The following is a 17,730-nucleotide window of genomic DNA, read 5'->3' on the forward strand; positions in this document are numbered from 1 at the left end:
CCAGAATGACAGGCAACAGCTGTTTCATGAACTTAACGTCATCTTACTTCAGGGCATACACGCTCTTTCGAAGGAAAGCAGGGTATTTTCCTCCGGTATCCTCACCAGTATTTATCCTTCATCCAACGTCATTAAAAGCAAAAACAAAATCCAGTCGTTATTGCGCTGTAGACGCTGTTGTGTTCAAATTAGCTGCTGCATTTCATTCATTGTGGGGGAGTGGGGGGGAAGTAGGGTTGGGGGGAGTATGTAATTGGGTGTAAAGCACTTTAAGATGTCCTCAGGTTGTGAAAGGCACAATATAAAGACTTTCTTTCTCCAAATCCAAAGGGTATAGGATGCATCTACCAACCTTTGATCACCACATTGAATGGAGTTTAACACCCATGCGAAAAGCAGCTGGATCTATAAGACGTTTGGGGGTTTTGATGGATTTCTGGACATTTTGTAAAATTACCGTAGAGTATTTTAGAATGAATTAGAACAATAAAATGCAGCAGAACTTTACAGACGTGTCTACACGCAGAGTGCCACCTAGTGACCAGAATGCGATTCACAACCGGGGACTGTAATACAAGTACCTGTATACAGTAAATTGAATACTGCATTGGCCATCAAGGATTGTACCGTGGGAAAAAAAGGCACAAAATAGTGGAAATTGATAGCTGAGCAAACAATATCAGAAAGAGAAAAGGCAGATTAACATTCACATTGGGACTTTTACGTTCAAAGTACTAATCTGTAATTTTACTTTCAAACTCCATATTTCTAACATTCTCTTCAATTTCAGGTTTCTCGCATTCATGGTTTCTGTTTTCAAAGGATAGGTTCAGATGAAGAAGGACCATATGATATCCTTCCAGAATATTAGCCGTACCATCTACCATACAGCATATCATGCACCTGAAGAGATAGACCTCCATTTATGTCCATTTTTCTGATCCTATTTATTAAAGCTTTGCCACTGGGTGGTTTGATTGGGCAGTAGGCTGGTGATCCACTGTGTTACCGGGTGAAATGGTGGGGTAGCAGCTCAATTATTCTTCCCTCTCTATTGGTTCCCAGTCTTGTTAGTGCTCAGCAAGGAAACGTCGAGTGAGTAAAAGCCAAATGTCCCTGTGAGTGGGTGAAGTGAAAATCAGACGACGGAGTTTTCAACGTGCCAACTGGTATATTGCTAAAGAATAGAAAGAAATAACTTACATTTGTACAGCTCCTTTCACATCCTCAGGATGACTCAAAATGCTTCAAAGCTAATTAAGTACTTTTGATGCAGTAGTCGTTGTTGCATTGTGGGCAAATGCGGTAATCAGTTTATACACAGTAAGGTCCCACAAGGTTAGGTGGATAGGGCATGATCAATGCGTGGGGTTACCGGGAGGGCAGGGGAGTCGGCCGAGATCTAGTGCTGTTTTGGGGGGTTGTTGCAGGCTCATTGGGCTGAATGTCCTCCTTCTGCACTGCAATGCAGTAGTGTGATAATTGATAAGTTCATCTGTTTTTAATGGTGTTGGTTGAGGGATAACTATCCTCCAGGACACCTGGAGAATTCTCCTGCTCTTCAAATAGGCCATGGGATAGATCTTTTACATCTTATTGAGTAAGTGACATCTTTTGAGTCCAGCATTTCCTCAGTGCTGCTCTGAACTGCCAACCTGAATTGTGTGTTCACATCTATCATTGTGCCGAGGCTGACTCTCGTGCCATTAAGTAGAAGGCTGCTGAGCAGATGGCCTCCCATCAGGGGCTGGTAAAGAAATGTATATTCTTCATTTGAAGGAGCGTATCGTGATTTAAAGTAAAATTTAATTATATTTCACAACTAACCCAAGTACTTTGGACTGATGGATGTACAGAGACACAGGCGAAGGAAGTGGAAGAGATGTTGGATCAGGAAGGATTAGCAGAGATCGCACACAGTGGCCCAAGCGAGCAGGTAGCCTACCTTCTCGTAGAGCGAGCTACGCTGCTGGAGAAGTTGGAATTGGCTGAGAGAAAGGTGGATTCACAGAGCATCACAGGGAGCAATCGTGAGACAGACTTGCGGGTAAGAAACTGTTACAATACCTCCATGAAGTGCCTAGCTACATAAAATATGTAGCCGCAAGTGATTTAATAACTCGGTTTCATTCAGAAGTGCTCATTTTGAACAGTTTTACAAAATAGGTAATTTTTTGTTAACTGTTTGGTGCCCATAAGGTATATTTTCCTTCAGCCGCTCACTAATGTAAAAAAACAAAGAGTGGGAGTACAAAATAGGAAACATCAGAAGAAAAAAAATGCCTACATGCGTTGTGTACTCCAGCTCTATACACTGCAAGGTTGTTTCCAACTTATAATCCAATTTCATACTTTGCCTTTTGGCTTTATTGCTTGCTTATTATTGTCAAAGATGGGTCAGGGAAAAAATTATACAAATAACACAGACTTCTAATAAGACTAGAAAAACCACCACCCTCCATGAATAATGGAAATGAACAGGGTAGAATTCTGTTGATGAAATTCAAGTATGCACACTTCATGTACTTGTGCTACATTCCTGTAGCTGCTATTTTAAAAGAGATATTGGATTTTCTTTGTTGTGCTTTTACTGTAGGATCTGCTGTTTGGGATAGGTAATGGCAAAACTAACTGTGCAGGGACAAAGGTCTAGTAAATTCACATTCACTGACTGGTTAGGTGAGTGAACAGTGCTGAAGCTATATTCACTGACTGTACAGGGGTTTATAATAATGCCAGGTTGATTGTCTCACAAAGGCACACACCATTAACATTTTCTGTCCCTTACAGGTGGAGTTGGACCAGATGCGACAAACCCTGGAAGAGGAATTGAAACAACAGCGGGAGTCCATGCAACGCACAAAGGAAACCATGGCAAAGGTAAACTATAATAATAACAATATAATAATCGATTACTGTCACAAGTAGACTTCAATGAAGTTACTGCAAAAAGCCCCTAGTCGCCACATTCCGGTGCCTGTTCAGGGAGGCCGGTACGGGAATTGAATCCGCGCTGCTGGCCTTATTCTGCAAGCTAGCTGTTTAGCCCACTGTGCTAAACCAGCCCCTAAAGTTTACACTGACTGTGCCACAATCTTGTGTGAGAGTTATACTTTCCCCTAGTTTTCAATTGTGGAGTTAAGATGTTTTCGACTGAAGAAAATGAAACTTTCAATGATTAGATTCAAGTAAAGATGTTGTTTCAGGGAATTGGTTGGTGTAGTGCATTGGGCACTGACTGTTCTTTGACTTTGAAGGCATAGGTTCTAATCCAGCCCAAATTGAAGGGATGATAAATCTACTCACTTGTTCTTCTGGCTATAACAATCCAATTTCAAGCCTCCTGGTGGATTGACCCGCAGAATAAAAATTCCCCCTAATTCACTGTCTCCGCCACTGCTGCTACTCACTAAATTCCTGTCCATCAGCTGACTAGTGATCAAGGGACAGAAATTTACCATTAGTTGACACTAATTTGCTAATCTTGCTAATGTGTGACTGTTATGGTTAGTGTAGCCGATGGAAAATCTTCACACTGTTGCTGTAGAGGCACTTTTCCAATATTAGTCTTAAAATATGTTGTTGTGTCTGTGTGTGTATGTGTGTGTGTGTGTCAGCTGATGTCCTCTCAGATATAGGATTTTAATCTGTTGCCATCTTAATTGGTGCATTTCCTCCTGTGTGGCATAACTTTCTAAGATATACCCTGACTCTAGTTATATTTCTGAGTCTGGAAAGGTCTAACTTGCCATGACAGCAGGAAAAGGACTTGACCAGTAAATGGAAAAAAAAAAATCTTCTCAAAAATGTTGAACATCACTGAGAGCACTTCCACAGACTCTCTTCCAGTTTTGTTTTGGGGCCTCCACTGCTGATTGCTGAATGTTAGACACTGGGGCCTGGTTGACAGATTCTGTGTCCGGTGTTTGCAGATTGCAGATAATGGGAAATATGGTGCCATGTTTCCTTCAATCGCATGCATTTACAATGTAGGTGAACACACCAGGTACCAGAAAACAAAGTGTAGATAAGGGCATCCCCATGTTGCTTTCTACCTCCATCTGCCCAAGACGTCAGCAGGGAGGAGAGAGGGAAGGCATAAGGTCTAAGCCTCGTTGTTTAGGTTTACTCATAAGTTGAGCACCCAAGGGGCGACTGAGATTCATGTACTCTTCGAGCAGGGGATGAAATGAGCAGTGTTGAGGAGAGGGACTGGAGTTAAAATTCAGACATTGCACAGCAAAATCAGAAGATTGTTTCAATAAATGAGTTTTACGACATATTAAACGATTGTTGACTTTTGATGCATAGACCGTGCAGTGACCACGCTGCTCCAGGAGCAAAAGAGGCAGCATGCATGTAGGTCTCTGGGTCTGTCTTTCAATTATCCCATGGCCGGCAAGTGGAAATCTAAGTACCAATGAGAGTGGTAGAGAAATGTTTAGGGTCATGTTGTTAGCGCTACAGCCACAGAGGAATTAATAATGGCAAATAAGGTGATGGCAGTTGAATTGAGCTGGTACTTTGCATTGTCCTTCACTAAGAAGGATACAAGAAACATCCCAGAAATAACCGTAAATCAGTGATTTGAAGAAAGGTAGGAGCTCGAGAAAAATGACAGTTACCAGGGAAGTGGCACATGACAAATTGTTGGAACTACGGACTGACTAGTCCCCGGTCCTAATGGACTTGATCCTAGAGTCTGCAAAGGAGTGGCTCATGAGATAGTTGATGCATTGTTCTTAAAATTTTCCAAAATCCAGGGATGGCATGTGGCATAGTGGTTAGCACTGGGACTGCGGTTCTGAGGACCCAGGTTCAAACCCTGGCCCCGGGTCACTGTCCGTGTGGAGTTTGCACATTCTCCCCACAACCCAAAGATGTGCAGGGTAGTTGGATTAGCCACGCTAAATTGTCCCTTAAATGGAGAAAAATTAATTAGGTACTCTGAATTTTATATATAAAATTTTTTTCCCCCAAAATTCACTAGATTCAAGAAAGGTTCCATTGGATTGGAAAGTAACAACTGTAACTAACTCCTTTAGTCAAAAGGGAAAGAACACAGAAAGCAGGAAACTGGAGGCCAATTACCTGTCATAGGGAAAATTTGAGGAGCTATTATTAAAAATGTTATGGCAGGGCACATAGATAAATCCAGAGTCAATGTGATTTTGAATAATTTTATTTTACCAATTTATAGTTATTTGAGGAAATAACATATGGTTTAGGAGGAACGGGTAGATTTGCTTACTTGGATTTCCAGAAGACATTTGATAAAGTGCCACATCTAAGGTCATTGCAGAAAATGAAAGCTCATGGTGTACAGGGTAACATATTAGCGTTGATAGAAAATTGTCTAGCTAACAGGAAACCGATAGTAGGCATAAATGGGTCATTTTCTGATTGGCAAGATGTAATGAGTGTTGTGTCACAGCGATCCAGCTGGGCCTCAACGTTTTACAATTTATAAAAATGATTTGGATGAAAGGAAATAAGGTATGGTTGCTAAATTTGCTGACAGTACTAAGATAGGTAGAAAGGAAGCTGTAAAGAGGACAAAAGAAGGCTACAAAGGGTTATAGATCATGGAATCATAGAATTTACAGTGCAGAAGGAGGTCACTCGGCCCATCGAGTCTGCATTGGCCCTTGGAAAGAGCACCCTACCTAAGCTCACACCTCCACCCTATTGCCACAACTCCATGCTATCCCTGTAAGCCAGTAACCCCACCTAACCATTTTTGGACACTTAAGGGCAATTTAGCGTGGCCAATCCACCTAACCTGCACATCTTTGGACTGTGGGAGGAAACCGGAGCACCCGGAGGAAGCCCACGCAAACAGAAGGAGAAGGTGCAAACTCCGCAGAGACAATGACCCAAGCCGGGAATCGAACCTGGGACCCTGGAGCTGTGCTAACCGCTGTGCTACCATGCTGCCCCAATGGGTTAAGTGAGTGGGTAAAGATTTGGCAAATTGGAGTACAATGTGGGAAATGTGAAATTGTCCATTTTGGCACGAAGAATGAAAAGGAAGACGATTATCTAAATGGTGCGATTTTGCAGAACACAGTTTCAGAGGGATCTTGGTGTCCTAGTGCATGAATCTCAAAAGGTCAGCATACAGGTACAGCAAGTAATTAAAAAATCTAATAGAATTATATTGCTTATTGTGAGGGGAATTGATTAAAGAAGTAAGGAGATTATGTATCAGTTATACAGGGCATTGGTGAGACCACATCCGAAGTACTATGCATTGTATTGGTCTCCTTATTTAAGGATGATGTATATGAGTTGGAATCAGTTCAGAGAAGGCTTACTGTACTAATACCTGGAATAGGGAGGTGGTCTTATGAGGAACGATTGGACAAGCTAGGCTTGTATTCACTGGAGTTTGGAAGAGTAGGTGGTGACTTGAAACATAACAGATCCTGATGGGTCTTGTCAGGTTGGATGTGGAGGGGATATTTCCTCTTGTGGGAGAATCTAGATCTAAGGGTCACTGTTTAAGAATTAGGGGTTGCCCATTTAAGACCAAGAGGAAGAGAAACGTTTTCTTTTCAAAGGTGGCGAGTGTTTGGAACTTAGTTCCTCAAAAGGTGATGGAAGTAGAGTCTTTGAGCATTTTTACAATAGCACTAGACAGATTCTTGGTATGCAATGTTACCAGGGTAGGTGGGAATGTAGATTTCAGGTTACAATCTTATCAGCCATGATTTTATCCACTGGCAGAGCAGGCTCGAGGAGCTGAATGGCCTATTCTCGCACCAAATTAATTTGTTCGTGTGCACCCACAACTTAAAAGACATGTAGAAGATAACAGTTCACTACATAAGAGCTAACTGACTCTTAAAATGTATCTTTACTTTTACCTTTAATATTGTATCTGTTGTTTAATCATTATTAGTTGCAATCTCTAACTTTCTCCATTGATTTTTCACTTTTAATTGTAATTTTTTACCTTATTCTTTCAAAAGGACCCTTTATCTCAGCCTGCGAGTCCATGGAAGAAGCTGTTTGGGGTCCGTCAGCAGACGCACAGCGTCTTCAAAGACATAGCCGTATGTCTCACTTACTCTCCGTCCATAGCCAGACTGTACCTAGAATGTACTGGCTATGTCTTCACAGAGCAAGGCAGCAAAAGACACACTTACAGCCACTGCAGGCTAAGATATTCTCATTTACACAAATAACATTCCCCTGCCCCCACCCTTGTAAGTGCCATTGTCTGAAGGAAAAAAACAGAGTGATTTTCAGTCATTTGGTACTTTATCTTGCTGCCATTTTTGAAGTGTAGTAACTGGAGGAAATCATGGTAGCCATTCTGTGTTAACCTATTTCTCGCAAAGAGTAATGACTGTTCGTATATTGTGTTAATTGTGTGCCAGTGCAGTTTTTATTTTCCAGGTCTTTCCATGTGCTGACGTTCCATCCTTCACCCTCTTCAAATTAGCTAATCTATAACTCTGCTGCCCATAACCTATCCCACACCAATTCCAACCACTCATTACCCTGTTTTTCCTGACACAGCTTGAGTTTTGGCCCCCATTCAAATCGCCGCACTGATGTCTTTCTCTAGCGAGTCCACATTGCCGCTTCTCCCCAGAACCTCAACCACCACACCTCCACCCCCTACTACAACCTCTTTGCTTCTCTGATGCCAGGTTCTAATGCATCCCTCTTCCTTACCCCACAGTTAGCAACTGCCAGCCGCAAAGGCCCTGTTTTGTAATTTCTCCTTCAAACCCTTTTCACCTCCGTGCCACAACCTCCTCTTTTAATAGCCTCCTTTCTTAAACCCATCTCTGACCATGCTTGTGGTCACCCTTCTTAAATTTTTCTTTTCTTCAACTGTGACACACATGGGTTTTTTTTTTGACATGAGAAATTCTATATAGGTGCAAACTGTCGGAAGATAACTGCTGGAATGAATAGCTAGAAAAGGTGTTTGAATCTAGGACACTCGCCTAATTTAAGAAACAGTTTGATGCTGTTATGGGAAAATGGTTTGATTGGTGTTCTGTAAGAATTAAATCAAATGGTGCAACGGGCAACAATTGTTCGCAGCCCTCTGGTGATCTTGTTGGTGCCTGCACAAAAATTGCAAGTGTGCCCTGTGCAGTAGTGCTATTTTATAGGACTCTGTGGATCTTTGATCTGCCTTGCTCTGTATGAGACTTGGGCTACTCTGGGACTCCAGTTGTATTTACATCACTTACCAGGTTCCTGGCATGTCTTTTGCAGTGACCAGATTCTGCATGTATGGAAGTACTCTCTTCCTTTTAACTCCCTCTTACATCCTCGCTCCCTTTTAACTCCCTCTTACCACCTCATGCTCTAACAGACCAAGAGTGCCAGTCTGACACCAGTACTGAATAATTGAGGAAGGAGTTGATGTCTTGATTCTATTACTTCATGCAACGTGAACAATAATAAAAGTATCTAAGGTTTAATTCCTACAATTGTTTCATTCATACTTCCTCTGGTTAAATTGAGTTGATGGAGAACTACCACCAAAGGAAGGGGCTAGAAGCAAAAAGGAATGCATTGTGTTGCTTTTCTGAATTTTTGACTTGCAAGGTAAAGAAAATCCCATTTTTAATAAACTATCCATCACCCTATGATATGATTGAGATTCAAAACTCACAATAATGTCAATACTGATTCTGCCAATTCATGGCACAGAATGTCTCTGGCATTTATTTTTCTAAAAATTTAAAGTACTCAATTCTGTTTTTTCCAATTAAGGGCAATTTAGCGTGGTCAGTCTTTGGGTTGTGGGGTGAGACCCACGCAAACATGAGGAGAATGTGCAAACTCCACACGGACAGTGACCCAGGGCCGGGGTCAAACCCAAGCCTTCAGTATCATGAGGCAGCAGTGCTAACCACCATGCCACCTTTCTGACTGTGGCATTTACTTCCATGTTTTTTTTCCCTCCCAATTTTCTCCCCTGACCAACCTGAAGTGGAACTTCCTGTGTCCAGGTAGTCACCTGTACCCCCATCCAAATGACCATTTACCATGTAGTGGAGAGCATTTTACCATGGAGATGGCATCAGTGTATAAGCCAATCCACACCAGTGCCCACATTCCCAGCAGGGATCATTCGATCCTGATCGGGAGTGGGATTTGTTTAGGTTCGACTGAAAAAGCTTTACTCTGCATCTGTCTTTTATACCTGACCTGGAAACTTTGGCTGCAAACATTAGGCTCCAAAAGTAGGCATGTGCTTGAATTCCAGGACAAATATTCCTTAGTTTGGGCATAAAGTTTGTGAACAAAAAATAAATTAGATTTAATAGTAACTGACCTGCTTGTATATAACACAGGTTCAAACTGCAAAATGCATGTTCAGTACTCTAGTGTCAGACTGCTACTGATATTTGGTCCTCAGTGAGGTTTCTCAGGTTTTCTCCGCACCTTGTCTTTCACTCTGTGTCAATTCCCTCGTCTCAGCAGCCATGGGCTCCTTGTACATTTCAGCAGTTCATTTTTGACATCTTGCTCTTGTTGACACTACAGACGCATGAGGAGGACCTGGAGAAAGAGAGGAATCTTCGGGAACGAGCAGAGCGAGACCTGGATGAAGCAGCACGACGATTACAGATGGCACACGAGGAAATCCGTCGACTCACAGATGAACTGGACGTGGAGAGAAAAGTTCATTGTATCAATGGTGAGTTGGGTTTAAGCTGCTGCTCTCTTGCCTCTTTCTGTTTTACTATTGTCAGCCGCAGCATTGGAGCGAATAGTCAATAAATCAACTGGCGAAATGAAAAGTTTGTCCATGATCACAACAAACGTTTCTAATAAAATCTTATACCAAAACATTTCTCTACCACCAGTAGTCAATACCAATGGGTCTTTTACCTCTGTTCGGTAATGTTCGTGTGACAATCTTTAAAAGTTTTGACTTACTTGTTTTAAATACAGACATATTACACAAAGAGTTAAAAACTGACCACAGTTCAAATTCCTGGACCAAGCTTATTTTGAAGCACTTATTCATTTTGTCCCTTACAGGCTGGATGGAAGAATAAGTCAAACCTAAACAATGCTATGTGATTGGTTTAATTTGTGTAAGACAACAGTTCTTTTTAAATATGAATCTAGAAAGTATTGATAATTACTTTTATTTTCCTGAGCTGCAGTATAAAAAGGGGGTTATATAAATCAGAGTCAACTTGGAAATCTTTTTAAAAAGGAGCTAGTTAGTCAGAAACTTCTGAAAGAAAAAATTTATTTTGATATTCCAAAGATAGTGGGGGAGCATTTTGGAGATAGTGACCACAATTCTGTGACTTTCACTTTAGTAATGGAGAGGGATAGGTGCGTGCAACAGGGCAAGGTTTACAATTGGGGGAAGGGTAAATACAATGCTGTCAGACAAGAATTGAAGTGCATACGTTGGGAACATAGGCTGTCAGGGAAGGACACAAGTGAAATGTGGAACTTGTTCAAGGAACAGGTACTACGTTTCCTTGATATGTATGCCCCTATCAGGCAGGGAAGAGATGGTTGAGTGAGGGAACCATGGTTGACAAGAGAGGTTGAATGTCTTGTTAAGAGGAAAAAGGAGATTTATGTAAGGCTGAGGAAACAAGGTTCAGACAGGGCCCTGGAGGGATACAAGATAGCCAGGAGGGAACTGAAGAAAGGGATTAGGAGAGTTAAGAGGGGGCATGAAAAATCTTTGGCTGGTAGGATCAAGGAAAACCACAAGGCCTTTTACACATATGTGAGAAATATGAGAATGACTCGAGCGAGGGTAGGTCCGATCAAGGACAGTAGCAGGAGAGTCTGTATTGAGTCTGAAGAGATAGGAGAGGTCTTGAACGAGTACTTTTCTTCAGTATTTACAAATGAAAGGGGCTATATTGTTGGAGAGGACAGTGTGAAACTGGTAAGCTTGAGGAGATACTTGTTAGGAAGGAAGCTGTGTTGGGCATTTTGAAAAACTTGAGAATAGACAAGTCCCTCGGGCCTGATGGGATATATCGGGATATATCCAAGGATTCTATCGGTGTCAATTATTGGATACTTAACATAAATAAGACATCTATTTGGAATGTTTCTTAACCCATTCCTTAACTACTGCTTGGAGTTTGCACTTTCTCCCTGTGTCTGCATGGGTTTCCTCTGGGTGCTCTGGTTTCCTCCCAGAGTCTAAAGATGTGCAGGTTAGGTGGAATGGCCATGCTAAATTCCCCCTTAGTGTCGAAAAGGTTAGGTGGGGAAACTGGGTTATGGGGATAGGGTGGAGGCGTAGGCCTAAGTAGACTGCTCTTTCCAAGGGCCGGTGCAGATTGAATGGGCCAAATGGCCTCCTTCCGCATGGTAGGGATTCTATAATGTGTGGTTTGGGATGATATATCCTGCTCGCTTGTGGGTCACATAAGGGAGATAAGAGCACTACTTCGACACACTGGAGGAGGCGGTAGCTTTTTAAGAGACCATGGACTGCTAGTTAACGGACGTGGGGTGGGAGGGAAAACGGGAGAGCTGCGGCTGGCTATTTGGAGCGGGGAAGGGAAGGTTGCTTTTTCTGGGGGGGTTTTGTTGGTTTCTACGTTCTTTGCTTAGGTGGGGACAACAAACCTGGGGTTGTGGAGTTTTCTTTGTTTGGGTTGGGGGAGGGGATGGGGGAGAAGTGTGTTGCTGACTTGGAAGGTTTCTTTATAGAGTAGTTGGTTGATGGGGTTGGTGGCAAGATGGGTGAAATCGGGGGGGAAGGGGCATTGGAGCCCCCCTGACCATATTGGTCTGATAGAATGTAAGGGGAATGAATGGGCCCAGTCAATAGGTCTTAGGTATTCGCTCATTTATAAAATTTGAAGGCAGACCTGGTTTTTATGCAGGAGACTCACCTCCGGGTTAAAGATCAAATGAGGCTGAGGAAAGGGTGGGTGCGACAAGTGTTTCACTCAGGGTTGATATGAAGGCAAGGGGGACAGCAGTGCAAACTCCACACAGTCACTCAAGACCAGAATGAAACCCGGTCCCTGATGTTGTGAGGCAGCAGTGCTAACTACTGTGCCACTGTGCTGCTTCAATTATACACCATTTTCTCATGTAAGAGAGAGGGAAGTGTGTCAGTGTGTGTCTTTGGCTGATCTGACTGTCTTGGTTGAATGACTGGCTAAAAGTGCAATCTGAGAGATCTGGGTGTGAGGCTGGCAGTATTGCTTTGTGTGGAGAAACATAGAAAATAGGAGCAGGAGGAGGCATTCGACTCTTCAAACCTGATCTGTCATTCATTATGATCATGGCTCATCATCCAATTCAATAGCCTGATCCCGCTTTTCCCCCCATATCCTTTGATCCCCTTCGCCCTAAGTGCTATATCTAACTCCTTCTTGAAAACATACAATGTTTTGGACTTCCTGTGGTAACGAATTCCACAGTCTCACCATTCTCTGGGTAAAGAAATGTCTGCTCATCTTAGTCCTAAATGGGCCATCCCGTATTCTCAGTCAGTGATCCCTGGTTCTGGACACATCCACTACTGGGAACATCCTTCCTGCATTCTTCCTGTCCAGACCTGTTAGAATGAGAGATCCCCGCTCATTCTTCTGAACTTCAGCGAATACAATCCTCACCGATTCAATCTCTCCTCATACGTCAGTCCCGCCATCTTAGGTATCAGTCTGGTAAACCTTTGCTGCGCTCACTCTCGAGCAAGATCATCCTTCCACAGATAAGGAGACCAAAACTGCACATAATATCCCAGGTGTGGCCTCATCAAGGCCCTGTCTAATTTCAGCTCCTGTTCTCAAATCCTCTCGCAATGAAGGCCAGCATATCATTTACCTTCATAGAACAGTACAGCACAGAACAGGCCCTTCGGCCCTCAATGTTGTGCCGAGCCATGATCACCCTACTCAAACCCACGTATCCACCCTATACCCGTAACCCAACAACCCCCCCCCCTTAACCTTACTTTTTTATTAGGACACTACGGGCAATTTAGCATGGCCAATCCACCTAACCCGCACATCTTTGGACTGTGGGAGGAAACCGGAGCACCCGGAGAAAACCCACGCACACAGGGGGAGGACGTGCAGACTCCACACAGACAGTGACCCAGCCGGGAATCGAACCTGGGACCCTGGAGCTGTGAAGCATTTATGCTAACCACCATGGTCCTTACCGCCTGCTGCACTTGCGTGCACCTTCAATGACTGGTGTACGAGGACACCCAGGTCTCGTTGCACATTCCCCCCTCCTAATTTATTGCAAAACAGCTAATAGTCTGCCATCTCATTTTTGCTACTAAAGTGGATAACCTCACATTATACTGTATCTGCCATTCATTCGCCCAGTCACTCAACTTCAAATCACATTGAAGAATCTTTGCATCCTCCTTACAGCTTTCCCACCCCCCCACCCAACTTGGTGGCATCTGCTAATTTGGAGACATTTCAGTTTGTTCCCTTATCTAAATCATTAATATATATATTGTGAATAGCTGAGGTTCTTGCACCGATCCCTGTGATCCCCCACTAGTCACTGACTGCCAATTTGAAAAAGACCCTTTAATTTCTACTCTTTGTTTCCTGTCTGCCACCAGTTTTCTATATACCTCAATGCACTTCCGTCAATCCCGTGTGCTTTAATTTTATATGCTAATCTCTTGGTGGGACTTTGTCCAAAGCCTTCTGAAAGTCTAAACGTACCACATCCACTGGCTCTGATTTGTCAACTCTACTAGTTCCAACCTCAAAGAATTTCATAGATTTGTCAAGCATTATTTCCCCTTCATAAATCCACGCTAACTCTGTCCGATACTGTAAAGGTGACATGAAACATGCGTGTTATGTATGAGGCCTGATTTATAAATTTATGGTTGGTGAGGGTGTGGTGATTTCAACAGTGTCTGGGGCTAATGGCGCAGTTGATAGGATATGGCATTTGAAGATGCATTTATTGAATTTGACCACTCGTGAGGTCATTGAACTTCTTGCAGCGGTGTATCTTGGTTCTCGAGGCTCGACTCCTTGCACTGAATTCCATGCCTGCCCTGCTCCCTCTGCTCCTTGAGCGTGCGCTAGGAGAGCCTCTGCTCCCCCGCGGATGGATCCAGGACATCTCTCTCACTTTACACCTCCTCCACCAAAATCTTCAGCGGAGCATGAAAAATGTTGACGCCTCCTCTCTCCATGTTGTGCCATTCTTAATAATATTTAATAACCTTTATTGTCACAAGTAAGCATACATTTTTATTTTGAAAAACATTTTATTAAGGCATTTATAATTTTGTAATAAAACAGTACAAATATAAACATAGTGCAATGACCACCTCCCTCCCTCCCTCACAAGTCCCACCTCTTCTAAACAATAGCAAGTAGGCTTACATTAACACTGCAATGAAGTTACTGTGAAAATCCACTAGTCGCCACATTCCGGGGCTTGTTCAGGTACACTGAGGGAGAATTCAGAATGTCCAATTCACCTAAGAGTACATCTTTCGGGACATGTGGGAGGAAACAGGAGCACCTGGAGGAAACCCACGCACACACGGAGAGAATGTGTAGACTCCACAGACAGTGACCCAAGGCGGGAATCGAATCTTGGAGCTGTGAAGCAACAGTGCGACCCATTGTGCTACCATGCTGCCCGTATTCTTCAGTGTTTTCCAGGTCAGATTCATTTCCTACACAACTGCCAACAGCTGCTACAACCAAAATACACCCTCACAGAACCACAGAATAATCAGAATAATAGTGCAGAAGCGGCCCTTTGACCCATCGAGTCTGCACTGATGCATGAAAACACCTGACCTGTCTACCTAATCCCATTTGCCAGCACTTGGCTCATAGCTTTGAGTGTTATGATGTGCCAAGTGTTCATTTGGGTACTTTATAAACAATGTGAGGAAACCCGCCTCTACCATCCTCCCAGGCACTGCGTTCCAGACCGTCACCATCCTCTGGGTAAAAAAAGCTTCTCCTCAAATCCCTCTTAAACTTCCTGCCCCTCACCTTGAACTTGTGTCCCCTCCTAGCACCTACCCTTTTAAAAGACACAGGCCACCTTTAAGAAGTACAGGCTAACTTTAACTGGTGCTAGATTTCTATAATTTTGGACTTCCATATGCATGGAGCCAAGCAATAGCAGTTAGCACGACCTGCATGCACAAATAATTCAAATCGAGTGACGGCTGCCTGTCTTGTAAAGTTTAACCTGAGCACAGGTTAATTGTGCAACATGTACCCTGACAACTGTTTCCAGGGCTTGTCTCATTTATCTAATGGTGTCGAGGCTCACACACCCAAGTGTGTGCACTGGCATGAGGCTTTGAAAGGTGACCCTCGAATCTTGCATCAATATTGTCATGTGGGGGGGGGGGGGGGGGGGGAGGAGGAGGAGACAAACCATCTCCAGGTTTCCTCCCTGTCCAAATTTTACCAACTTAACTTGCCTTCAGTGTGTTTACTTGAAAACCTTTGGCTTTTTGTTCTTTGTCATTCAGACACAGCTCTTCAGACTGCTTGTCAGGATATCAAAAAACTCAAGGAGGAGGTGTCTGAGTTGGTAGACAGTGGTATGTGTAATTCCCATTTATTGCTTATGGGGTTTTAACGGTGATATTATCCATTTTAAAGCAATTTTTGTACCCGCTGGCTTAAACAGGTATCTCTTATGCAACGCTAACCTCATGCATATAATCATTTAAGTTAATTTCTGACCATCCCTCCCCCCTCCCCCACTGACCTTATTGCAAACTGCCTGCTACCTTAAATCTTCGCTTTGTTCCAGCAAACTGAAACATCTTTGTTGCTGGCTTCTCTTATGCTACTGATTTTCCTACTGCATAATTATTCTTCAGTTGTTCACTGGATGTCAGAAGTCAGACTTGTGTCATTTTTCTAAGATGGTGGCTAAACATATGATGCTAATAGCCTTCCTTTTTCCGACTTGGGTTATTAGTAGTTTTCAATGTGATGGAGTTGCAGTCTTTACCTCAAGCTTATGGAATCCCTATCCCAATAGTTAACTTATTCCTTAAATTTTGCAATCATTTGACATTAGATGTTCATAACATATGCTCAATACAAGGCATAAGTAGCCACTTTCCCCAAGGCTTTGCCATTGGCACCTTAAATGCTACATGGTACTGGAGCAGTGCCAAAGCCTTCAGAAGCTAGAGTTCTAGCAGCATCTTTTTCTTCCTCTGAAGTTGATCTGGCTGGGCCCTTCGAGAATTATTACACTTCCCGTGGGTTGCAGGATAAAGATATCACTTATGCAATGTTGGCCTGGTCCAGGTCAAAGTTCAGTTTGCCTCACAATGCTTCTAACTTCACACAAGTCATGTTTAAAGGTGTTCTTTCACCTGTCCTCCCCATTAGGTTACTGGAGCTCATTCTAATAGTGTAGTCAGGGGTTAATGAAGCCTTTGTAAAGCACCTTGGAGTTTCTCCCGAAATGGACAATTGAGGCTGGCCAACTCCTAAAATATAGAAGATAAAATGCATCCCAGTAAGTTGTTTGACACAGCTGTGGTTCAGCCAGTGCGTTTAGATTTAACTGCTTCAGAATGTGAGGGAACAGGCTATCAAAGAGTCAATAGAAGATGATTGTGATTGCAAGCACTTTGGAATTATGGCTATGCACAGTATTTTTAAAGTTGTAAAGTGTAAATGTCGCCACAGTCCTAGAGGACCATAGGCTGCACTTCCCTTTGAGAGCTGACTGGTGGTGAATTAACCTGAGGGTCACCACACCTCAGGCGAGGGACAAGGTTGTGAAGGTCATTAATAACCTCAGCTAGTGCGAGAATTGAACCCGAGTTGTTGCAATTGCTCCACATCATGAACCAGCCTTCCAGCCAACTCAGCTAACCGGCCCCCAGATTTTTAAATTCATCCAGTTCCAAATCCCTGTATTTCCATAATCTCAGAGCTAACCCTCCATATTTGGGGTGTCAGATTCGCTGGTGATACAGTCTGGGGTGAAGGCAGATCTTCTCGCTTTTGCCTCGTTGATCACCCAAAGATAAATTTTGCTTTGGTGGGGTCTCCCACTCCATCTAGTGCCTCTGCGTGGCTGGGTCATTTCTGCATTTGGACAAGGTCAGGTTCACCATCAGGGAGTCAGTGGAGAGGTTCGACCTTAAGATGGCAACCATTTATTTCCTTTTTTAAGGAATTACCGTCAGTTGTTAGGGGTTTAAATTTGTTTTGCATTTAATTTAATTAGATATTGAGTTTTTTGCCTTTTTTTCTCTCCTATTGTATTTTTCTGTTTGATTGTTTTGGGTTCTGATTATTCTGAAAAAAAATTCTTAAACATATTTTTTTTAAAAATGCAAATGCAAGAAATTGTCCAAAGAGATATAATATGGCATTTGAAACCAAACACGAAACTGAAGACACTGAAGAAGAAGAGGGAGATATTGACCAAAGAGAAGGCTTTGTCTTATCAGTGTGAAGTTTTAGCCCAGTGATGAAAGTGCTGGTCACAGAGTTCTTCAATTGTGTTTTAGACAGTCAATGTATATCTACAGTATGTGGAATGGGCTTGTTGAAATGTTACCTGGATTCAAGTGACAAAGCTCCGTACGCGGTTAAGGATTTTGGAAATTCCACGAGTTTCAGATTTGGGCGTGATAAACTGTGGATGTATAATTTACGCAGTCTGGACACTATTGTATACTGTTAATTAATTCTAATGTTCCTTGAAAAACATTGAGGAAGTCTGTGAGCATTAAAGAACAGGAGTTAGAAA

The 17,730-nt window shown here is 42.8% G+C and overlaps 1 protein-coding gene across 13 annotated transcripts in view; it reads left to right on the top strand.

The window, feature by feature from the left end:
• Positions 1-17,730, top strand: part of ccdc30 (coiled-coil domain containing 30) — a 200,159-nt gene that overhangs the window by 49,475 nt on the left and 132,954 nt on the right. For 11 of the 13 annotated variants that reach the window (XM_038773500.1, XM_038773501.1, XM_038773502.1 and 8 more), the window contains 5 exons: positions 1,857-2,047; positions 2,791-2,880; positions 6,975-7,058; positions 9,523-9,676; positions 15,473-15,544. In XM_038773500.1, the coding sequence (XP_038629428.1) occupies positions 1,857-2,047; positions 2,791-2,880; positions 6,975-7,058; positions 9,523-9,676; positions 15,473-15,544 (591 nt within the window). The remainder of the gene's footprint in view (positions 1-1,856; positions 2,048-2,790; positions 2,881-6,974; positions 7,059-9,522; positions 9,677-15,472; positions 15,545-17,730) is intronic. The other 2 variants (XM_038773504.1, XM_038773505.1) reach the window with 2 other exon arrangements.

This window comes from Scyliorhinus canicula, chromosome 16, assembly GCF_902713615.1.
Source record: "Scyliorhinus canicula chromosome 16, sScyCan1.1, whole genome shotgun sequence".
NCBI lineage: Eukaryota > Metazoa > Chordata > Chondrichthyes > Carcharhiniformes > Scyliorhinidae > Scyliorhinus > Scyliorhinus canicula.